Raw genomic sequence first — 25,310 nt, forward strand, 5'->3', positions numbered from 1 at the left:
AGCCAAGGGTCAGCCACACTGACCTGCAGTGGACTACGATGGCCCCTGCAAACTGAGGGTTACAGGCTTTCACCTTCTTGAGGAACTTGAGCATGCCGATAGGGGTGAAAGGCACCCCAAAGTCTGGCCAGCTGGTAAAGTGGAACTGAGTGATGAGGCGCTGTGGCTTCCTGTTGGTCACGTCGCCCACCTGTGGATGTGAGGAGATCCTGTGTGTTGGCCCTGATAACCTGGGGTAGGGCAGTGCCAGGGGAGGGAAGGGGAGGCTTTGGGGCTGGGGCCCGGGCCAGCTGTGGTAGTCAGTGACAATGGAGAAGTGAGAGTGTATCCAAGGAAGTGTTAACCATGGAGAGAGGACTTCTTCCCAGGAACTCCATGAGGTAACACAGGGCTGTTACAATTATTCTCAGCTGACAGAGGTGAAATGTGAAGTTCAGAGAAGTTAAGTGACCCTGTCAAGGCCTCAGAACTAACTCATGGCAAGGTCAGAACTAAAATACAGGTCTCCTGACTCTTGGTAAGCCCTCTTTTCATAGTACCACATAGCCCCTCACCTGAAGGCAACCTTTGCTCAAGCCTCCAGAGTCACTCTAGAGGACCAAGAGCAGGAGCCACCACATCCTTAATGTCAGGAGCCTTTGAGGTAAGAAGAGGTAAGCCAAGTACCCAGAAGATTATACCACTTCCTGATGCACTTGGTTTATACCTATGATGATCAAATTCTATCTCAATAAAAATTTTTTCTCTTAGTCATGAAAATGCTCCTTCTTAAACTTTGATAAAGTTCCCTGGGAGTTCAGATCTCTGGTTTCAGAGTCTAAACATACCTCACACTCAGTGAGACTCCCGACCACCCTAAACTGGGGGATGACCCAGTCTATTCCACCCTCTTAGTGTCAACAGATCCTAAACAAGAGCAGAGAAATGAGGTAGGAGACAGTACCTGCTGAATGCAGAACTTCCGCACTGTGTAGTCCACCAGGACAGTCACATCCTCTACTGACACACGGATATTCCCATAGGTCCAGCAGCCTTGGTCTGGCCAGTACTGGGCACACTTACACTGGAAAGGAACAGACATGCATCCCCTGATGACCTCAGACCTCCCGCCCTCAGCGTATGTGAAGGACATGAAGGAAAGGACCACAAAAGCCCAGACAGAAGTCTCCAGAAAGCCCCCAGAGAAGGCCTCTTCTCTCACTTTGGTCAGCTGCGGACTTATTTAACTGTTCTTTTTTCAAGTTTCTCAGCTTCCATATTGGTAGCAGTATGTCTTGACTTTTACATAGCCCCAGCCCTATACTTCTCATTCTTTCCCACCTGTTTCCTCAGTTTATGGCAAACTGGAAGTTACTTTACCTACGTAAGGTGCTCTTCTACAATATCCCCAGTAATGATCTAGGGACAGGACTGTCTGAACTCCTGGAACCAGCAACCTATGAGTGGGTTACCAGGGTGGAGTGATGCCTTCTCTGATGCCTGGGCCTTAAATAGCTTCCAAGAATCAGAGGTCAGGTCAGAGGAAACGAACCTATAGCCTAGCCCTAGTGCTGTCCCTCCGAAGCACTGCAGTGCTGCTGATTAACATATCCAATACCCCAGGGTGGGGATCAAGGTAACTTGATCTGGGAAAAGACAGTCATGAATGGGAGTTCCTCTCTGGGGCTTGATCCAGGGCTCAGGACTCATTCTGGCTGTGACACAGTGATAGGGCTGGCCAGGCATGGACTTGGCAGCCCCAGCCACAAAAAGAAAAGGACTAGTCAGAAAGCTGCTTGCACAAGGATCAGGCAAGGGCCTCAGATTCCATTGTACTCCACAGGGTCTCAGTTTATATAGCTCCCACTGCTAACTCAGAGGAGGTAGAGGAAACCAGGAGAATGAGGGATTGGAGAGGCCAGGGGAAAAAAAAGATCCTCTGTGGCTTTTCCTTGCAAAATGGCCCAAGTCTTTCTCCCAGGTTGCTTTGAAACCAGGGTGAGTTGTCTGACTCACAGACACAGGAAATGTGACCTAGGCACAACTCTGAGGTTCATCTGAGGTTTCCAGGCCCTAGGAAAGTCTGGTAAGCACACTGGCTTGGGTTCTGCCTGGATGAACGAATGACTGGCACAGGAGCCACAAAGGATGGACAGCCCAGGCTCAAACACAGGAGTTCCTCTGCTGGTCATGCCTACCTACCTAATTTCTTCACTCACCTCCTTTCTCTCCTTCAGATTGGTCACCATGACAATGGTGGCTGTGTTTTGTTCCCAGATCATCCTCCAGAAATCATTCACTGTTTCTTCTTTTGGTCCTAAAGTAGCCAATAGCAAAGATGAGGAGAACACACACCAAGGGGAAGAAATCTGCTGGGAAATTGGGAACATTCATTCCTGACTTTTGGAAGCCTGTGCCCACATGTTCAGTTAAATATCCAATCCATCTATCCATCTACCCACCTACAATGAACATTTCCCATCCACCCTGTGTCAGGCACTTCACTAGTTAGTGAAGGGGGGTGGAGATTGTCAAAATGTAAAGAGAACACAGGTAAGTCTCCCAAGGATTTTATAGATGAGAATTGGAAACCGTAACTGCTCACTAAATACCTATGCTATTGGCTACACAGTGAGCTAAGTGCTGGGACCTAGAGGATCCATCAGTAGGTTACTACAACAAACTGGAAGAAAAATGGGGAATAAGGCATGTGTCAAAGAGATTTCGGAGAAAGAAATAAGAGGACCACAAATATTCAGGGCAAGGAACAGGTAGGAGATCTGCATGATCCCAAATCTGGTGTGGTTGATTAGACGGACTGCCTTCCAGTCATGGAGACAGCCAGAGAATAGAGGAGAAAAAGCAATTTGGGGGCTGAAGAAGAGGCATATTTTAGTGAGTTTTTTTTAATTCAAAGATTTTATTTTTAAGTAACCTCTACACCCAACCTGGGGCTCAAATCCACAACCCTGAGATCAACAGTCTCATACTCTACTAATAAGCCTGCCAGGCGCACCTAAGGCATATTTTAGTTTTTGATGCTGAAGTATCTGTGGAGGTATCCAGGTGATGGGGTAGAAAATTAGTTTGAAAAAGTGGCTCAAAAAGTTTAAGAGTCAAAAAAAAAAAAAGTTTAAGAGTCAGCAGTCACTCAAACAGAGGTGGATATTAGATGAGGTCTCTCAAAGAGAATACAGAGGGTGAGAAGAAAAGAAGAGGTCAAACAGAGAATGTGGAGATCTTCAGCACTGTTCAAGTTTAGACAGAAAAAGCCTGAGAGGAAGACTAAGGAGGAGCAGATGGAGAAGCAGAACTGAGAAATGGTGCCATGAAAGACAAGAACGGAGTTTCAAGGAAGTAGTCATCCACAGATTTGGGGAGAAACTATATTTAAGAAGGCAGAAAGAAGAATAAGAGCCAGAGAAGGAATATTTAGGAAAGTGAGAAAAACTGAGAACTGAATGTCAGGAAGTAACAGGAAAATTTCAAGGAGTGTGAAGTATTATGGAGAGGTTCAAAAGGATGGGAGTCTGGGAAAAGGTCCATCAGAAAATTATAGGTGACCTTAATTTAACAAATATTTTAGCATCAACAAGGCCCCATGGCAAATACAGAGAGGAAGAGATTGTACATGACTGTTGGTGCTAAAAGGAACATTAAGTAGGTTGGCAGCTGAGCTGGGTTTCAGAGGGTAGATCTGACTTGACAGATGGCTACAGAGGGTAAGAGAAAGCAGGGCCTGGTTAGGCAGTGGCTAGGCTCCAGTGGGAGACTGCAAGGGCAAGAAGGATCTAAGGTTTTTCTCAGCCACCTTATTTTACCTAACTCTGTTTAATCTCTACAATGGTACTTGTCCAATAGAACTTTCTGCAATAATGAAAATGTTTCGTATGTGCGCTAATCTGATAGTCTCTAGCCACATGTAGCTATTAAACCTTAAAATGTAACTAATATGATTGAGAAACTGAATTTTAAATTTTACTTAATTAAAACTTTAATTTAAAATAGCCACTTGTGGCTAGTGGCTATTGTACTGAACAGCTAGCTAGCTACTTACCAGAACTTCTGTTAATTTTGGTAAATATTGTCCTCTACCAACTAAGGACCCCAAAAAGGCATGAAACATTTCCTGTTTTATTCCTCTACATATCCCTATCACCTAGGCCAGTGCCTGGCACATAACAGATGATCAATAAACATTTGCTAAATGGCTAAGTAAATGGGCTTTAATGGACTATAATAACATTAATTACTTTGTAGTGCGGTAAACATCATGACATTTTTGCTAGGATCCCAAAGGTAGAGGACACTTGTTAAAACGTAGGTCTATGGAAATGTGTATAGAGTATGTATAACACAATGGCACTGGGTCCCTATGAGGGGGGACCCATCATCTGGCTGGCTCATCTCTGAGATGAGCCAGCCAGAACCTTGGGAGGTAGCCAACCCTCTCTGGAGACTGAATCCAAATTCAAACTTTGAGAAGCCTGACTTGAACCTAAGGTTCCCATTTGGCCCCAAGACAGATGACCTTATTAGACTGTGTTACGTGTGTATGTGTAGACTTCTCTAGTCTTTTCTATGCACCTACACAAAAGGACTTAACAGGAACCCTAGATACTAAGTCATTAAGATGAAGGCCCTTAGTTATAAATGTGCAAGGCAGATTGTATTTCTTTCAGTGATAGTAATTACAGAAAAGTTACTGCATTCTGAGTCATCTATTTAGCATTTGGAAGAAAAAAAAATCCAAACCCACTAATGAACTCATGGTTAAGCCCAAAAGTAAAAAAATTATCATTACTTTACCTTGTGCAGCAATGAATTTGTTCTTTTCTTGGTAGCCCTGAGGGCAGGGTGGGGGAGAAGTGAGGGAGAAAAAGAAAGTGAGAACTAAAAATGGATAGGAATGAAATTCTCCAGACTCCCAACCAGTTAACAAAGGCTTCCTTGTGAAATGGTCCAGGCAATTAAAAAGATTTCCATTCTAGAAATTTCCAAAGGATTAGCTTTGACTACTAGGAATCAAAGATTTCAAAGATCACATGGTTGAAGTAGCCTTCTCAAAGTGAATTATTAATTAACACTGGTCTAAAAACATCCAAATATCTAGTGAAATGCAGGGGCACCTGCACTGCAATGTTCATAGCATCAATTCCACAATAGCCAAACTGTGGAAGGAGCCAAGATGTCCTTCAACAGATGAATGGATAAAAAAGATAAGGGTAGCCCGGGTGGCTCAGCGGTTTAACACCGCCTTCAGCCCAAGGCATGATCCTGGAGACCTGGGATCAAGTTCTGCATTGGACTCCCTGCATGGAGCCTGCTTCTCACTCTGCCTCTCTCTGTGTGTCTCTCATGAATAAATAAATACAATCTTAAAAAAAAAAAAAAGTGTATATATACACACAATAGAATATTACTCAGCCATCAGAAAGGATCGATACCCACCAGTTATGTTGATGTGGATGGAACTGGAATGTATTATGTTAAATGAAATAAGTCAATTGGAGAAAGACAATTATTATATGGTTTCATTCACATGTGGAATATAAGAAATAGTGTGGAGGACCATAAGGGGAGGGAAGGGAGGAATGCTGAATGGGAAGAAATCAGAGAGGGAGGCAAACCATGAAAGACTCTTAACTCTAGGAAACAAACTGAGGGTTACTGGAGGGGAGGTGGGTGGGAGGATGGGGTAACTGGGTGATAGGCATTAAGGAGGGCACGTGATGTGATGAACACTGTGTGTCATACTCAACTGATGAATTACTGAAAACTACATCTGAAACTAATGATGTACTATATGTTGGCTAATTGGATTAAAAAAAAAAAAAAAAAGAACATCCAGAGGCCTAGGCTAGACCCTGTTTCTGATGCTTTCTCAACAGGTGACAATCTAGGTCTTAGTGTTAATGGCTAAGAGCCCTCCAAGGCAGAAGCTGTATGTGGTGGTTGGATCCAGGAATGAAGCTGGGCCCACATTAGGAAGGAAAAGGGGGTTCTTTTCTTCTCTTTTAAGGGGTTCTTTCCTTCATAATGCTTTACTCAGGTGCAAAAACCTTTGGAAAAGAGCCTGTGGGTATGTGGAACAGTTCCCAGTGTCAGACAACAGGGTTCTTCATTACAGTAGTGGGAGACAAGAAGCAAAAGGGCCTGGGAATGTCATTTGATAAGGAGTGTCAGAGAAACTAACAACTGGCAGATATTTCTTTTTCAGTCTTTGTTTTAGTTATTTATCTTTTCAACCTCACTGTTTAAATGTAGTTTAGTGTTCACTTGAGAAGTCCTAGGTAAGTGAAAAGAAAAATCATCTGATTTAAGGATTATAAATCACCCTCTGCTGCTTGAAGACAGCTATAAGATTGTCAGTGAGGGAGGAGGCAGCTTCATGTGACCATGTCACATCAAGATGATGATGCAAAATACAAGTCTGCAAGGCAGTGGCAGAATAAAGGAAGGACTTGAGTCTGAGAAGCCACATCCTATTCTAGTTCAAACAAGAGCGGGACAGGGTTGTTTCCTGGCACAGAAGGAGAAAGCTTTAGGCCCTGAGCTGGGCAAAAAGTCAGTAACAAGAAGCTTGTTAAAATTTTTACTGAGAGGGGGAATTTAAGTTTCCACAAATGTTTTTAATCATTAGAAGATGGAAACTGAGAAAAGCTTAATTTTTTGTAACTAGTCATTAAAACTGAGCAGCTCTTGGAATGTGGTAAGCCATGTCATATCCCTGCTCCATGAGAAGACACTGCTAATTTCTCACAGGAGCATGTGGGCCATGAACAGTTTAAAAGCACTGTTGGAAAAAAAAAAATAATAAGAATAAAAAAATAAAAGCACTGTTGGAGGGCCCAGCCCCAAAGTGCTTCCTGTGCCAACTAAGAGTGTGCCATATGTACCCTATGAATGCATGCTGACATTGTGATATGGCAGCATTGCTTAATCAATATCATTTAACTAGAATGAGACCAATCTACTGCTTTTCCTTGTGTTATGATCAAGGGAAAGAGGACATGTGGCTCCCTGGTTCCTAAGATGTCTTTGGATTCTGAAATCCTAGGTCAGCTCTAGGTGATAGCTACCTTCCTATCCGTTAAAAATAAAAACATTTTATAATTGTTTTAGAGACCCTACTCTTAGATCTAAATTTAGAGGGAGTGAAGATACTGGTCCCTCTTAAGACTCCAGTTTGGAAGCCCACTTGCCAACTTTGCCACTGTTTCATCACCTCCTGTGACCAATGTCAGGTTTGCTTTTGGACTTTTGTGTTCTCCAAACTACAGGTCTCACTCTCCTCTGCCTTTTGCTACCACTCCATGGTGCTGGGTACCACTTTTCTTCAAGATTCCCATCTTGAGGGGAAAAGGGCTTGTAAGGGGTTGCCAAGGGTAGAAAGGGATCGATAGTAAAAGGACAATAAGGTTCTAATCGGGGTGAACAAAAAGTAAGAGGCAGGGTGCCTGGGTGACTCGGTTAAGCATCTGACTTTGACTCAGGTCATGATCTAGGGGTCCTGGGATTGAGCCCCCGAGTCAGGCTCCCTGCTCAGTGAGGGGTCTGCTTGTCCTTCTCCCCTGCTTATGCTCTCACTCTCTCTCTCAAATAAATAAATAAAACCTTAAAAAAAAAAAAAAAAAGGCCATAGCTAGGCGGTACAAGTTTCTTTGAGGTGATAAAAATGTTCTAAAGTTGACTAGTGATGGTTGTACATATCTGTGAATATACTAAAAACTAGAGTCGTGGGATCCCTGGGTGGCGCAGTGGTTTAGCACCTGTCTTTGGCCCAGGGTGCGATCCTGGAGACCCGGGATCGAATCCCACATCGGGCTCCCAGTACATGGAGACTGCTCCTCCCTCCGCCTGTGTCTCTGCCTCTCTCTCTCTCTCTCTCTCTGTGATGACTATCATAAATAAATAAAAATTAAAAAAAAAAAAAACTAGAGTCGTAAACTTTAAACGAGTGAAAATTATGGTATGTGAATTATACCTCAAAAAAGCTGTTTTGTGACTAGCTTATTTCACTTAGCAAGTCTTCAAAGTTGTAACATATGTCAGAATTTCCTCTTTTTTGAGACTGAATAATATTCCATTTTATGTATATACAACATTTTACTTACCTATTCATCCACTGAGGGACATTTGTGTTGCTTCTACCTTTTGTTGGCTATTGGGACTAATGCTGCTGTGAACATGGTGTACAAATTCTATTGATATTCTCTTCACATATTCTTCTTCAGTAGTCAGGCTTGCTCTTGCTAGCTTCTGATCTTTTTCAAATTTCCTTTACTGGATCCTCACACAGCCTTATAAAACATACTCAAGTCTCTTGCACCATTTCTGTAAATATTCTCTAAATCACTACTAAAAAAATCTCCTCCCAATTTCAGCTCTTTACTCAGGCTTGGTTCATAACCAGACTTACCTGGTGTCAGATATTCTCATCCTGTTCTCTCTTGCTTTTACTAAAGATGGCAAGACCTGCTTTTGTTCTTAGTTATCTGAGTAATAAGCTCAATGAAGGATTCACCGACTCTTACAGAAAAGTACACATTTAGATTTGCACGAGAAATCTCTGAGAATGACGAGAGAGTAGACATAAGAATACATATGAAACTATCTGATCTTTAAAAAAGATTTTTGTAGGGACGCCTGGGTGGCTCAGTGGCTGAGCATCTGTCTTTGGCTCAGGGCATGATCCCGGGATCAGGGATCGAGTCCCGCATTGGGCTCCCCTTGGGGAGCCTGTTTCTCCCACTGCCTGTTTCTGCTTCTCTCTCTGTATGTCTCTGATGAATATATAAATCTTAAAAAATATAATAAATAAAAAAAATTTTTTTTTAATCTTGGGGTGCCTAGGTGGCTCAGTCGGTTGAGCCTCTGTCTTCAGCTGAGGTCATGATTTCAGAGTTCCAGAATCAACCCCTGCATTACATTAATGAGCCCCCACTGCTCAGTGGGGAGCCTGCTTCTCCCTCTCTCTCTGCCTTCTGCTCCTCTGCTTGTGCTCTCTCTCTCTCTCCAATAAATTAATTTAAAAAAATATTTTTTTCAGTCTCTTTAAAAAGATTAGACTCCCCAGGGAAAACCTGAAATGAGAAATATTTTAATGTGCAGCTGGAAAGGAGCCAGTAGATGGTAGCCAATGGTCATTCAAAGTAATAATGAGAAGAGATCAAGTTCCTTACATTGATGAATGAAGCATTGATGTAATCAGAATCTGGAACGCCTTCAACTGGTGTCAGATGGACTCTAGAGTGATCATCTGGAAAAAAAACATTAATGTTTCAGTTAATGATACAACCAGACCAGTTGAGACATCTGTGCCTCTGTGCCCAGAGACACACATGTATTAAGATGTCACTGTAGTGCTGTTTGTGACAGCAATAATTTGGACATGTCTCAGCCATCATTCAGGGACTAGTTAAATAAATTATGATATATCCGCAACATGAAACAGTTAGGAGCTGAAAAAAAGGAAAGCGAATACTTCTGTTTCTTGACAGATGAACTGCCAATATACACTGCTAAAAGGAACACGTCAGAGCAATGTAATCAGGATACTAATTACATTCTAAAAATATATGTAATATGCATATATTCATACATGAATAAGACATAAATATCTGTAAAAACCTAGTATAGTGGTCTCTAATATATTATGCACGAAAAATACACCAGAAATTTTTTTAAAGGATAATTTTTTTTTTGAAAAGGCAATTACAAAAACAAAAACTTCAAGCATTTTGAACCGGATTACACATATCCCACTGGATTACACATATCCCATTTTGGAGACCACTGGTTTAGACAAATGTCTATTATGAGGTTATGAATCAACTGATTAGCAATGACTAACTCTGGGAAGGGGTTACAAAGACAACTCTATATTAGGGTTTCTTTTCCCTAAGTACCACAAAAAACTGTAACAATCATGCATATCCTATGTGGTCCTAGTAAAACTACTCCTCTTGACCTAGATAGAAACTTTAGGCCTGCCACAAAAAACCTGGTCAAGCTCCGTGATTGAACTTTATGAGCACCCGGGTTACTATGGGTGATCATACAGGCTCTTCTAGTCCAAAAGCTTGACCCTACTCTCATTACCAACCTTTCTATGATCAGCCACAAAATTCTTTCCACCCTCAAAAAATCTGGCTAGAGATGCAGTTTCAGATCATATGCCACGAAACTCTATGAACACTCACAAGGCAAGATGTTTACATATCGGTTTTTTTCCTTGTTTTCCTCCTTGGAAGCAGCTTCACAGGTGGCTTGGATAGGACAAGCAGGGAGAGCCTGAAAGGTTAAGAGAAATTAGAGTAAGTTACTAACAGGGATAAACACCAAACATGCAAAATGCTCCACCATCCCTTGATCTAACAGCAAGTTCTACCCTTACTTGGGGGGAAAAAAATGGGCCCAGGTGAACACCTGAGCCTAACACAGAGAGGCTCTCTTCTAAATAGCCTGCAAGCTTCCTGGAGTTTAACACCAAGAATCCCCAGGAGGCAGAATGCCCTTCCTGTTACTATAAGTGCAGCAAGCTTGATTACTGTGTAGTTAGGAACATGTTAAATGCTGGATCAAAATGGACCACCCCTGTAAATAGGAATGGGGACATAACTGAAGGGATGGGCCATTTATCCCCATGTTAAGCAACCTGCAAAGACGAGAAGCATCTCAGAGTGAACCACACAGGAGGGGTCTGGATGGTCAGCTGAGTTAGGCCCTTTCTAGAGACTTGAAGGGAATGACAACCCAGCCTCTAGTATCATGTGGCAAGGAAGCAAGGATGGGCAGGTGGATGGAGGACATTCACATGGATGCAGCAGTTAGGAAGCAGAGATCTGAGCGAGGTGACATTGAATCTGTAGCAGTTTGGGAGCAAATGTAAATTTGCTAGCATGGGAAGTGTGTGGGTAAAAATAAATGGTTTGACATGAGATAGTTCTGGATTGTATCAACTTGAGAAAATCTGTTAAACTTCTAGGACCACATTTCCTCATCTGTAAAACTAGGTTAATAATATCTGCCATATAAGGAGTAAATACCATAATCTAATGTGTAGCACAGGATAAGCATTCAGTAAGCTAGTTTTTATAGGAGTGGGAAGCTAAGCTTTATTATTTGAACTGCTTTCTTATGTGTTCCATATATTTTAAATTAAGAAAGCACAAAAGGAAACTGTTCAAATTTCCAACCTAGACAACTTTTCTGACATGTGATTTGGAAGTACATTTTATGAGCCTTAAAAAGATCCATACTCTGACCTAGCAACTCCACTTCTGAGAATCTAGCTTAAAGAAATAAAAATCTCTTTGTTCACATTCTTTTCTTTATTGCTGTTTGGAATGACCCAAAACTGAAAACAACCTTAGTATTCAGCAGTAGGGGAACAGTTAAGTAAATTATGGTTCATGTATTACTTTCTTTTTTTTTTTTTTTTTTCCAACAGATATAGATAGGTACCTATTAGGTTCCAGGATAAATACAAAGCAAATAGTGGTGAATCAATCATATACATAGTTCTTGTTCTCAAGGACAATACAAACTTGTGAGTGAAAGACATTAAACAAATAAAACAAATATAAATTACATACCATAATAAATACAATGAAAGAATAGAATGTTATTACAGAAAGTATCACAATGCCTAAGAAATACCCAAATTTAGATTAAGGGTAGGTCTCTGTGAGGAAGGAGTGTGGAAACAGTATTCTAGGCACAGACCAGCATCTGTGATGACCCAGAAGCAGAAGGCCTCACTTTGTGAGCTAACAGGAAGGTCAGTGAGGGTATTATGTAGACAATGTGGGTATGGAGATGTCAAGAGGAAGTGGACAAGAGGGGCTTAGCAAAGTTAGATCACACAATTCCATGTTGGTCCTTGAACAGGGATTTTGAATTTTAAGTGCATGAGGAAACCATTCACAATTTTTCAACTGTTATCCAGTTTACATATTAAAGAACCACTCTGGCTGCTATGTGGGAAAGGGACCAGGAGGAGAGTAAGAATAGGAGAACAGAAGGATGATGGTATAAGGAAAGATGCATCTGACATACATTTTAGAGTTAGAATCAGATATGGTATGAAAGGAAAGTGGGCTGGGGAGAGAAAGAGATAAAGGAAATAAAGGATGACTCTCAGGTTTCTAGCTTTGACAATAAAAAAAAAAAATGTATCATTAAATAAAAGAAATGCCAGCCTAAAAGCAACTTATTTTTCTAGGTAGATGCAAAAACTTTAAGAAGGGAGCAAATACACTTCCTGGGAATAAGCAAGATCACGGTAGGAGAAATTAAAGTCAAAGACCCTAAGAGGACTCAGGGTCTCATAGTCCATCTGCCTTCACTTACTCAGGAGAGTTTCTTTTCAGAGTTAAAATGCTGCAGGTTCTGCATGTCATTTTACTGAGAGAGGCAATTGGTTGGACCCTATGCTGCCAATATATAAAGGGGAAAAGGGAGTTTCCTGGGCTGGACTCTTACACATGAAACAGAGACCTCACTTAAGACTGGAATTTCTCAGTTTACTTTTGCTTTGCCTTCTTCCAGACAAGCTATATTTCCACAGGTTTCCACCCTGATACAGGCCAGGATGAGACATATAAGTTTTTAAAGCTCTCATGACTAAGCCAGAGGAATTATTTTTCCTGTACACCCTTGTCTAAAACGACATAGAGCAGAAGTAGTGATAGCAAGACTCTTGAAAATAGTCCTCAGGGGTCAGTTATGACAATGACTATACCTCATAGTCCTATCAGCATTCCTAGCTCCCCATAGTCAATGTGAAGGAAAACTAGGGTCTCCAGCCAGGCTGAGACCCCTAAAAGGAGAGTCAGGAAGAAACAGGAGCCACTGTTTGGCAAAAGAAAACAAAGAAGCCTGCCCTAGAGAACTTGGTGGTAACATGCAAAGGGTCAGACTGAAGAGCCTATGGCAGGGATAGAAACAAAGTGAACCCTACTCTTTTATTTTCTATTCTGAAAAATCTAGCTCACAGAGCTAGGTGCAAGCAGCTTGACGCAGAAGGCTACCAGATGTTAAAATCTCTAGGAACACTAGGTGGCATCAAAGACCATTTCATCCCTTGCTTAAGCCTTTACTGGGGACAAAGCTATGTATGAAATCATTTTTTTTTTAATGTCAGGTTTTTTTTTTTTAAATTTGTTTTTCAAAGTCTACATTTATAAAAAAAAAAAAAAAAAAAAAGAAGGATATCCATCACACAATTTAACTTAGAAGTTCTCTTTGGGCCCTTCCTCTTCCTATCTTTTTTTTTTTTTAACTCCCACAAGTAAACTTAGAATTTTGTGTTATCATCACATTACTTTATTTGTATCCCATACATTTTGTATCCTCAAACAATATACATACTCTTTGTTCAGTCTATTTTTTTTTTTTTTTTAGAAAATTGGAAGTGTAATCAAGTGTGACTTTTTTTCTTGCCACATTATATTCTGAAGATTCATTCAGGCTATTCTACTAGGTAGCCAAAGTTCATTTACTTCGACTACTCTGTAGCACTCTGTTTTAAGACCATACCAACATTTATTTATCCATTCTACTACTGATGAATATTTGGGTTGTTTACAGTTAACAATCCTGCTCTGAACACTAATTTGCATGTGTTTCCTCATGCACATGTACAATCACTTCAAGTATGAGAATCTAACCTTTCCAGATAAGGTCAAACGGTTTTTTGTGATAGTTGTACAAATTCATACTTTCATCAGCAATATAAAGCATTCCAGTTGGATCTTCACCAACGTTTGCTACTTTCAGACTTTCAATATATCAAATGTAGGTTTAATTTACATTTCTGATTACTAATGAGATTCACCATCATTGTTTACTGGTAAACAGGGTTCCCCTTTCTGTGAAGTACCTAGTCAAGTGTTTCCTTTTTTTCAACTGGATTGCTTATTTTCTTATTAATTTGTGGGAGTTCTTTATATATTCTTTATATTACTCATCCTTTGTCAGTACAAGTGTTACATATACATTTTACTAAGTTTGTGGCCTGCCATTTCATTTCCTTTATCATATTTTATTTATGGAGTCAAGTTGATTGATCTTTCCTTTTGTCAATATTTTAAATCTTAAATACTTTTTTGCTGTGAGATCATAAGCATATTTCACTCTATTATTGTCTTTATGTTTCACTGTTTTGTTTTTTAAATTTCAGTGTCTATACCAACTGGGACCAATTTTTTGTTTGGTATGAAACAAGAATTTAATTTCATTTCTTCCCATAGGGTTACCCAACTGTCCCAGCACTACTCATTGTAAAGACCATCCTTTCCCCCACCAAAACTGCCACAGCATTTCTGCCATAAATTGGTTTCCACTCACACATGAATCGGCCTGAGGGCTATTCTGTTCCAATGGTCAATCCATCTATCCCAGTGCCAATACAAAACTGTCTTAATTTTATAATAACTCTTTATATCTGGTAAGGCAGGTCTCCTCACCTTGTTCTTCTTCTTCAGGAATGTCTTGGCTATTCTTGAATCTTTTCTCCTCCATATAAATTTTAGAATCAGCTTGTCAAGTTCCACAAAAAACCTGTTGGGATTTTTATTGGAATTGCATTGAATCTATATATCAGTTTGGGGAGAATTGACATCTTTACAATACTGAGCCTTCTAATCCACTGATCTTACTCTTCATGAGTTTGGGCTTTTTAATGTCTTCAAACATTTTTATAATTTTTTCTTTCCAAAGATTTTGCAAATATTTTGTTAAATTTATTCCTAAGTACTCTACATTTTAGATGGCATCTTCTAAAAATTATTATTAGATTTTCTGATTGTGGCTCATGTATAGAAATGCATTAATTTTTATGCTGTTTTTTTTTTAATCTATCAACCTTGCTAAAGTAACTTATTAATTCTAATAATTTATCTGATGAGTACTTGGATTTCTCCAAGGACAGTATTATCCTCTGTAAAAAAAAAAAATGTATATTTTATTTCTTCCTCTCTAATCCTTAATACCTTTCTTTTCTTGCCTCATTGTGCTAAGATCTCCAGTCCAATGCTGGGTTTCATTCTCTTCTAAATCCGAATTCCCCCTGCAAACACTCTAACCTGGTAGTCATCAGTGCCTGAGCACTCTGGAATCTATTCCCTTTTAAGGCACTTCATCACATCTTAGAAAGTTCTGTTTAGAAGGACCCAACACCCAGATACACATTTCCCTTGTACTGACTGATGGAAAACCCAGAGGTCAGCTGAAGCCTTCTCTGTCCCATGGAAACCCTTAACTTCCAATTCCCTGGACTACTGAATTCCAAAGACCCTGACACAGTTCCTGCTGATTCCCATAGGCCTTTGGCTCTGATTCATATATTTAGGGACAACTCATCAACGTAGAGGCTATTTTACCTCCCTCTCTCTCAGATGCCACACAGTTCTGTCAAAAAATTACACACACATGCTTCTCCACCTGGAAGTCCGAGAACTAAGCTGTCTCTACAAGGACACAGACTTGCAGGGGGGGAGGGTGTCACTCTTGCAATGCATAGATTTGGACCATCTCACTGTCTCCACTCTTCCCTCTCTTCTCTGTCACCTATCCCCTTCTTCTCGAACTAACTGAATTTTGCTTTTTTTTTTAAACCTTGAACATGCTTTAGGGAACCTCAATAAGTGACTTTTCAAAGTGTTTCTTTTAGATAAACTCAATGCTTCTAAGACAAAAGCTGATCAATAAAAATATTCCAGTTTATAACTCTAGGATGAAGGCCATCGCCTGGAACTTTCAACCATCGTGGGGCTTCACAGAACTGCTAAACACTCTCCTTTTAGCCTGTTAAATATCTGAAAACAGCTGTCATGTCCTATGCTTATTATTCCTTCAGCTGTTCACCTCTATGGTCCAATTTTTCTTCAGAACAACTTCCCATTTAAGTGATATTCTTTGATCACAAGCCTCCTGGCACAGCTCACATTGGGGACATTAACTCTTTATTCTACATGCTATAAATCCATTAAACATTAAAGTACAGTGGATATTATGCTAAAGATGAGCTCCATTAGTTTCATTTCCCATATTAAAAAACTTTGCTTTTTAACATGCTATGAAAAGAATATGCTTATTAAAAGTAAAATAAATAAATAGGGGATCCCTGGGTGGCGCAGCGGTTTAGCACCTGCCTTTGGCCCAGGGCGCGATCCTGGAGACCCGGGATCGAATCCCACATCAGGCTCCCGGTGCATGGAGCCTGCTTCTCCCTCTGCCTATGTCTCTGCCTCTCTCTCTCTGTGTGTGACTATCATAAATAAATAAAAAATTAAAATAAATAAATAAATAAATAGATGTCAAATAATTCAGTAAAAAGTCAAAAGTTCCCTATCATGTCTCTCATGTCCTCTATTCCTCTACCCCCTTGTAGAGAAGCCACTGCTCATAGCTCACAGTATTCTTCCAGACTTTAAAGTATTTTGGGGGACACATGGTGGCTCAGTTGGTGGAGCATGCGACTCTTGATCTTGGAGTTGTGAGTTTGAGCCCCACGTTAGGTGTAGAGATTACTTAAAAAAAGAAATGTAAAAAAAATATTTTTTTAAAAGGAGGATTATACATTGTATAGTCTCTGCAATGTCTTTTCTCCTATAACAATGACTTAGAGACCTAGAGAAACACATTTATTTTAATGGTAGTATAGAATTTTGTAACAGATGCAAGAAATCATTTAGCCAATCTGCTATTTGACAGATTTTTGCTTCTCATTTTATTTTCTTTGATATTATAAATAATGCTGTAATCAACAACCTTGTACAAATACATATTTGGTTTTCTGTCAGAGTCCCAAAAGTTAGGTCAAATAGTGTAAACATTTAAAATTTGGTTGATACTGCCAAATCATCCTTCTAATGCTATACCGATTTAAACTTGCCCTACTTGTGCATAAGAATATCTGTACCTCCATACATTTGCCCATATTTGATATCAATATTCTTAAATTTTCAACTCTAACAGGCCCAAAATAATGGTTAGTTTTAATCTAGAGTTCCTTGATTACTATATTTAGTTGAGCTTTTCATATGTTTATAGACCATTTGCTTTTTTTCTGTAAGCTATTAACTTTTCTATTACAATGTTTACTTTTGCCTCACAGGTTTGTAACAGCTTTTTATGTATTATGAAAAACTCTCTACCTGTGGCAAACAGTTTCTCCCAGTTGGCCACTTTTTAAAGATTTTATTTATTTTAGAGAGAGAGAGAGAGAGAGAAAGAGAAAGCATGCAAGTGCCCATGACTTGGGGTGTGTGTGGGGGGGTATGTGGGAAAGGCAGAGGGAGATGGAGAAGCAGGCTCCCCACTGAGCAGGGAGTCAAGATGCAGGGTGTGATCCCAGGGCCCTGAGATCATGACCTGAACTGAAGGCACACACTTAATCAACTGAGCCACTGAGGCTCTCAGCTGGCCACATTTTTATGGTGTCATTTTTCATAGGAATATTTCATATTTTATTTATTACCTTCCAATCTATTCCACTGTGGCTTCTGAATCTTGTGTTTTGCTTAAAAAGGCCTTCTCAACTCATGATTATAAGCATATTATTGATAGTAGACACAAATTGGAATGTTTGCCCTAAGTATTGTTCCTTCCCTTCCCTGCCAGGCCTGGATGCAGGCGCAGTCGCATCTGAGCTGCACTGTGCCAAACCAGATTCCCAGGATTGTGAAACCAAAAAAGCAACCAGATTTCCCTAGAGGGCCCCAGGGCCACCAGGATAGGATTTGTTCTGCCCAAGGTTTGGCAGTCCACCTTGGCTCTCGATTCTGTCGAGCTTCCCCAGTCTTCCCAATTGATGGTTTGGGGTGTTGTAGGGTGTTTTTTTTTTTTTTTTGCTCAATAAGCTTGAGTTGACTTCTCAAATTGTTCTTTTTTTTTTTTTTAATTTTTATTTATTTATGATAGTCACAGAGAGAGAGAGAGAGAGAGAGAGAGAGAGAGAGGCAGAGACACAGGCAGATGGAGAAGCAGGCTCCATGCACCGGGAGCCCGACGTGGGATTCGATCCCGGGTCTCCAGGATCGCGCCCTGGGCCAAAGACAGGCGCCAAACCGCTGCGCCACCCAGGGATCCCTCAAATTGTTCTTAAACAAAACCTTAACTGAGTTAGCAGTTTCATATCAGAGAGGGGTTGTGGTTGGGAGACTGATAGGGGAAATGTAGGTGATGTGAACCTGGTTACTGGGTTCAGCCGAAGGGAAAGGAACTATCAACCAGTTTTCAGGATGGGAAAAGAGGAAGCCACTCCTAGTTCACAACTGTAACAACCGCACAACAGTTACTTAGGTTATTACTTGTAGTCACCTGGGTTATGTTCTAGCTGGTGGTAACAAGGTAGGGAATATCCCAATCAAACAATGAGGAATGTTGAAACCAAGAGGTAGGGTAATTCTGATAATATTAGATATAGATAATGAAATAAGGAAAAGACAAGCTCTAGTATCAAATGCTTATCTCCAAAGACAGCAAAAAACTTAGGGTCTTCCTGACTGTGTCACGTATTTTGCTGAGCCAAATGTTAAGATTTCAGTATTTTGCCTGCTGCTGAATGTTAATGCCAGTGGGATTCCCAAGTTTCCTGGGCCACTCACGTGAAAGGCCAGGGCCTTAAGTGAAACAACAATGGTGCTGAAATAGAGGAGTTGGAGAAAGCCAACTTCTAAAACTCTCTAGTATGCTCTCTACCGCGCATTCCTTTCATGAGGAAGACAACTGCCCCAAGACTCAACTCTCATCGCTCATGGATAATCAGGATGCAAGCACAACACAATGTGGAGGTTAAAACACATAAAAAGAAAAGCAAAGAGCTAATACTTAGAAGAAACCGTAGGAATTCATTGAGTTGGATCATCAAAAATCATAGGAATAGTTATTGATACAGATATTAGAGATCTTAGACCAAGGAAGGAAGAGGATCATTTTCAGACAAGGCCAAATTTCTAGCTATGGTATGGTTAACCGAATTTCTGCATGTAGTGTAACAGCTCAGGAAACTGGCCACAAAATGGCAGGCTAGGTTGGCCATTGGAAACCTGGACTGAATACTAAATTTAGGCAGATAATGATGGAAAGCCAGAAAGCCCCTGGCACAAAGTGGAGGGATATCAGTGTTACAGGGGTTCCAAGAGGCTCAATCTTCCTACTGACACCTTCACTATGTCCCTGATGGGATCCACAACACATGCCTTGCCAGAGAGGGCACACATGTGAGGAAAGCAATGAAATCTTTCAGAAGTGCTTTCCTGACTGTCTTTACCAGAGTGAGATGCCGGTGGAAGGGACTGGCTTCAAAATGGGATTCTCGATCTTAGTGGGATGGAAGGAGCCTCAGAGGCCATAGTCACCAGGGCTCAGATATCTCTAGTTCTGGCTAAGTTACTGTGAAGCTCCCAGTGATACAAATGGGAGGCCGCCAGCACAAATCAATTAAGGAGGTCTGACTAGACCGCCAAACTACAGAAAGGGCCCTTTCACATCCAACTCCCAGCGTGGGTCAGTCCACAACCCAGAACCCTTCAATGTTAGGCATGTGTAAGGAAGAACGTAACATCAACACTCATGCACCATGAACTTCCTCTTCATCTTCCCTTAAGAATCTATAGCCATTTATCATGGTAACTCCACTGGTTAAAGAAGATAAACCTTTTGTGATCTACTAGGTTCTGGCCTTGGGCTACCTAATTCCTAGGAACCCAGAATGCCACTATCTTATGCTAGTTAGAATGGAGCCTCTGCTGGCCAGGTGATGGAAGGAGTTTTGGCCCAAACTGTACTTAAATCAGAAACTACCTATTTTGCCAATGCATGGTTGCAATAGCTCTCTACGGCAAGCGGCAGAATACTCACACTGGTCTCTTAACCCAATGGATAAGAAGGACCATTAAAGTAGCAAGAGCAAATGCAAGCTGGAGAAGTAATCTCTTTACCAAAAGGCTAAGATGAATTAGAGAGGTCCTCAATGCTACAGAAGATTACAAGTTGCAGTATGAAATAATACATTTACATGTGTGAGTTTAGGGAGTGCTAAGTGACTACTAGTATTAGCCATTCTGATGCTTCCTATTACCACCTCCCCACATGCAAGCTACAAAAGACTAGCATAAGAAATCAACGGTGTTTAAGGATGTCAGTGGATTATAACATACAAATCGAATCATGTGGAGCTGCAAATTGGCAGGTGCTTTTCAGGATGCATTCTCTCTTCTATAGATTAACATAACCGTTGGTACCTGGAATACGGCTACTAATTAATGGCTGTATTTTTTTCCTTTATGGCGCACAAAGACTACAAGAAGCAGTTTCCATCCGTGTGGCAGGAGCAGCCTCAGTAATAAATCATCTTGACATCTCTCTGATGTGATCTGGTTCATCAGGATTTTGTCTGTTTCATAGGACTTCACCCTGACAACTATGCTGATGACATCAAGCTGACAGGACTTGAAGAGCAGGAATTTATGTATGTTAGATGTACTGGTTGGACGTAAAAATAGAAAACACAGTGGCCTGCCACTTCTGCCAAGTTTTCTGAAAGTCAAAGGCATGTGGCATGTCAGGCTATCCCCTCCAGTGTAAAAGACATATTGCTGCTCCTTCTTCCTTCCCCTCCATCCCTCAGGAAAGACTCATGCTTGCTAAGCCATTTTTGGATTTTGAAGACAGCACATACCACATGCTGGTGTCCTGTTCTGACTCATTTACTAAGTGATGTGAAAAATAAAGGCTGTCCAGTTAACCTACACCACAGAGAAATAGGTTCTGATTGATCTTCTCAGGCCCTAAGTGTCTGTGCTTAAGGCTGAGCAGGAAAATCATATGAAAAACTTTAGGATTTGGGGACAAAACCATAATCCTATCAGCAAGATCATGTTCCTAGCTTAGCACTATGCTCTGGTAGAGACTATATGCCTGACCACAGGTTACTAGATATCCAAATGGCTTCAGCTGCCCATCAACAACTAAGTATTACAGAATTCCATTGGCCATAAATCTGGACATGTCCAACAGAATTCCACTACCAGATGGAAGCGATGTGTCCATAACACTTGCCATATAGCCACTCCTTCAACAGACACAAGTGATTTCCCAAGGATATCAACAGTTAATGAACAAAAAAAGTCCAGCCTAGTGCACAAATGGTTCTGTGAGACAGACTGGCCCACTCTGGAAGTGGACTGCTATGGGATAATCTACTTAAGGGATGACTCTGAAGGAGTATAAAAGAGAAATCCTTCCAGGAAACAGAACTTCAAGCAAGGTATCACACTACCTCACTGGAGGTCAGAATCTAAACCAATCCCTGGGTGGTAGATAACTGGAACAAGAAAGACAGGAAATAATCATACTCCATGTGTATACTCAGCAGACAGTACTGTTAAAAACCCAGGAGATGTTGCTCAGCTCTTTCATTAGCTACCCCAGTGCTGGCCCAATGAGCCCATGAATATAGTGGCCATGGTAGCATGGCAATGGACTCTGACCACAATATTTGTCTCAATTTGCCTACTATGCCTCTAGGAACACCACCTGCATGCAGGAATTTACCAGACTGCCTCACCTCTGGCAAGATTTTCCAAATAAAAAGCTCACTTCACAGACAAAGAAGTTTGGTCACAGGGTCACATACTCTATTATGCAGAAGCAGTGGGCATTTTAGATGATGAAACAGTAGAGTGTCTACTGGGGAGATCTTGCTCTGGTGCTAAGGCTAGGATGTTATCTTGGGGGATGAAGTGAATGTTCTCAATCAATAATGAGCATTAAAAGGTGCCATGTTTTTAACAGCCAAAAAATGAGTCCAAGTTATCCCATTAACTCCTGTCTAGTAAACGGTCTCCTATTTGAACTTTTGCCTCCTTCCTATCCATTCTCCACTCTGTTAGTGATTTTCTCTGAATGCAAAGACCACATCACTCTCCACTCCCCTAAGTCCTTCGGTGACAGGAAAGAGTGGTGACTCACCTACCCAATAACTATCCCTCCTTTCCTCCTTGCTAGTATGGCTCTCATTCTGTGGGGTCGTCTGCCTCTCCCCTACATGCCACAGGAATCATCTGCATTATCTGAATCAGCTGCAGTAAGCCTATTTCTTCCTTGCTTGTGACTGACTTAAGGAGCATGCAACAGGAAGTCTTCAGAAGCTCCTGGGAAAGTTTTCCTTGCTGATAAAAAGAGACACACAGGAAGAAACAGTCATCCTTTCCCTGTTGGACCTTGTTATACCTCCACATGGCACTCAGAACTGGGGAAGTTTTGGCAACAGGATGGGAGTCAGCCTAAGAGGCCAAGCTGATGTGCAACTGAGCGGGAGATGTAAAGGAGACGGAGTCAGCTCACGCCCAAGCTGGTGAGCTAGCTAGACCTGGAACAACTAACTACTCCATGTCCACCCCCTTCTCCCATCAGTACCACCTCACGCCATCAGCACCTCCGCTCTTAAACACTGTTGCAGCCCCTAACTGTACTCCCTGCATCTATTCTGGTCTCCCCATGGAAGCTTTTCTATTTAGCAGCCAGAGATCTTTTTATAAGGTCTGTTTGATCCATGACTTTACACCTCTCTCATGATAATCCACATATACAGTCTAGCCTCATCTTCCAGTTTCTTCTCTCATTGCCTCCACAAGCCTCTGCCCTTAAGCCACACATAGCCCTTCTTTCTTTTTTGAATGTGCCCTTCTCTTACCCACCCTCAATACTGATGTTTGGCTCCTGCTATTTCTAGTGCCTGGAACATTCCCCGCTCTCCTTTTCCAATGCCCTTGCCTAAGATTAGGTCTCAATTAAAACATAATTTCTTCAAGGAAGTTCTGAACTGGGATCAAAACTGGTAGATCCACAAACATGTTCAGCTTCCTTAAGGTAGTTATGCAAAAAAATACAACTATATCCCACATGAGGCCTCTGCCTGGTGATCTTCCATGATCCTCATTTTTATACTGATTTACTCCTACTGTCTATTATTTAAGACATGATGGGACCCCTGCTCCAGACTCTAAAAGGCCACCTCCTACTACTATGCACCAGTCTTTCATGTCCTATAATGCTGTCTGAATTTAAATAGTTATTTCTGGTCTTGTTTATGGGGATTTCCCTACCAGACCACCAGTTGAGTTCCCGGAGTGTAGGGACTGGATCTGTTTTTGCTTCCCAGCAAATCCCTGGCACCTAGCACATATCAGATGCTTGATAAGTATTTATTCAACAAAGTAACAGATACGATGATGAATGGATAAATGGGTAGATGAGAGAGGTGAGAAATCTTATTTCATTTCCTGTCTATGATCACACAGGAAAGGAGTCAAATGAACCTGGTAGAAAATTTCTCACCTCTTAACCCATTAGAAACTTGTTTTCTACCCCATGACTCAAAAGGGCTGACCTTCAGTCTGCCTTCCTCCCTGCTGACACACCAGCCTCAGCAAAGAACTCACGTTGAATTCCTCTCTGAAGAGCTTATTGTCATCAGCCATTCTCCGGTTAATCTCCTCTTCCAGCTTGTCCACGGGCAGGGGTGGATACTTCCTGTTGGTGCTTGGGGACCTGGCCAGAAGTGGCACGCTCTGGGGTTCTGCAGTATATAAGGAGGGAGGTTGGTCAGGTGCTCTGGAGATCAAACTGGGGATTCTATCTCATGCATCAGGCCTCCAAGAACTAGGACTCTTTCTTCAAAAGTCTTCCCCCCACCCCTTTTAGAATGAGAACACCCCTAATTTCTTGATTTTCTTCTCCATGAAGGTCCCCCAGGTTATTAAGGGGGGCCTTACCCACATCCTCAGTGCGGCCATTGGATAAACGGAAAGAATTGGAATGGCTTCCAGCTTGCTTGTATTTCTTAAACCTAATGAGAAAATGTTCACAGTGAAAAAGTAAGCACAGAGTTAAGAGAGACCAACCACTGGTTATATTTCCATGTATCAATTCAGCTTCCTAAATCTCCTTTACCAAATAAACATGTTCTTTTAGAGACAAGCCCTGTACATGCTGAGGCAATTCCATTCCATGGTGGCCGAGTGCCTCTGGATGTTCCTGCTCATCCTCAGCACGCTAGAATCCAACCCAGGTGTCATATAGTATATTCTGGCTTGTCTGGCTCCTCTGTATGCCTCTAATTCCAGGACCCACTGGAGAGGACGGCCAAACCAGGTAGAGAGGGGTAAGTGGGTAGAATACAGTGGAGAGGAGATAAGAATATCCCTATCAAACTAAAATCCTGGTATTTCCCCTGTGCAATCAGGGAGAAGCCCAGAGCTTCAGACTGGGTGGGCACAGGTCTGGCTACAAGTCTCCTGAAGAATGGTAGAGACACGTGACAGATTGTAGGGCTGTATAAGGTTCCCACCTCTTTATCCCTGCAAAAGAACGGAGGGAGCAGAGCAACTTTAGCCAAAGATAAGGGTGGAGTTAATCCCAATTAGCCAGGGCAGTAACTTCAGCAGAAAGAGGAAAAATGCATCTCCTTTTTCTTTCCCCTGGGTTCCCCTTCCTTGTTTTTTCTCCCTGTTTGAGTACTAAGATCTAGAGGACCCTGAAGAAAGTCAGAAAGGGGAACTCTATAATTCACACGGTTCAGTTTAGCACACCATGGCCAGGGATCCTAAATCCTAGGTTTGTCCCAAACCTCCCAAGTAGAAATAGAGTAGGTTTCTATTTATCACATCCTCTCCAGCTGGGTACCTTTAGGGGTGCTTCAATAGAGCTTGATTTGAGGATCTTAAATCACCTATCAGTAATAACACAAACTATACAGCTCTTCCCTCAACCTCAAACCACCATCCTGGGCTTTAGGTCAAACTAGAGTTGGGGAACTGGATTTGGGCAGATGGAAGCAAAGGGTAAGGCTGGGTCTTGAGGAAAACTATGTGGAGCTTTTAAACCATTTATATGTAGAATTTTAAGCTTAGTATCATAAACCATTCCCCTCTATTCCATTCACTGTCCTTATCCTACTATCTTCTGAACCGTGTGGGCTCACTGAGACCCTGGGGTATTGAAAAAGAGTCCACAAGAATGCAGAAGCTTTAGCATTCTCACCTTAGCATTTAGCATGCTCACCTTAACATGTACAGAACTATGATAATAAACACGATCACTAGCAGAGAGGACAGAGCCACCATCACTGCAATAATTGGCGTCTCATCTGAAATCGAGAGAAAACACATCATTACCATTGTGTGCAATGGAAGGGTCAAGTCAGATGCTGAGGGAAACAACCAGATAAGAAAGAAGGGCTCATGCAATGCTTCTGTAGATGGCAGGGTATGGACAACTTGAGCGAGTGAGAGACAGAACATTTCCCATGGCCACCC

At 41.4% G+C, this 25,310-nt stretch overlaps 1 protein-coding gene across 6 annotated transcripts in view; it reads right to left on the reverse strand.

Moving 5' to 3' along the window:
• Window positions 1–25,310, reverse strand: part of PTPRA (protein tyrosine phosphatase receptor type A) — a 170,648-nt gene that overhangs the window by 21,398 nt on the left and 123,940 nt on the right. For 5 of the 6 annotated variants that reach the window (XM_072800280.1, XM_072800281.1, XM_072800279.1 and 2 more), the window contains 9 exons: window positions 25,057–25,141; window positions 23,769–23,842; window positions 23,436–23,572; window positions 10,185–10,275; window positions 9,165–9,241; window positions 4,789–4,825; window positions 2,199–2,296; window positions 944–1,063; window positions 24–190 (listed from right to left, as the gene is read on the reverse strand). In XM_072800280.1, the coding sequence (XP_072656381.1) occupies window positions 24–190; window positions 944–1,063; window positions 2,199–2,296; window positions 4,789–4,825; window positions 9,165–9,241; window positions 10,185–10,275; window positions 23,436–23,572; window positions 23,769–23,842; window positions 25,057–25,141 (886 nt within the window). Of the gene's footprint in view, window positions 1–23; window positions 191–943; window positions 1,064–2,198; window positions 2,297–4,788; window positions 4,826–9,164; window positions 9,242–10,184; window positions 10,276–14,453; window positions 14,548–23,435; window positions 23,573–23,768; window positions 23,843–25,056; window positions 25,142–25,310 lie in introns of all 6 variants that reach the window. The other variant, XM_072800285.1, reaches the window with a different exon arrangement.

Source organism: Canis lupus, chromosome 26 (genome assembly GCF_048164855.1).
Source record: "Canis lupus baileyi chromosome 26, mCanLup2.hap1, whole genome shotgun sequence".
In the NCBI taxonomy this organism is placed as follows: Eukaryota; Metazoa; Chordata; class Mammalia; order Carnivora; family Canidae; genus Canis; species Canis lupus.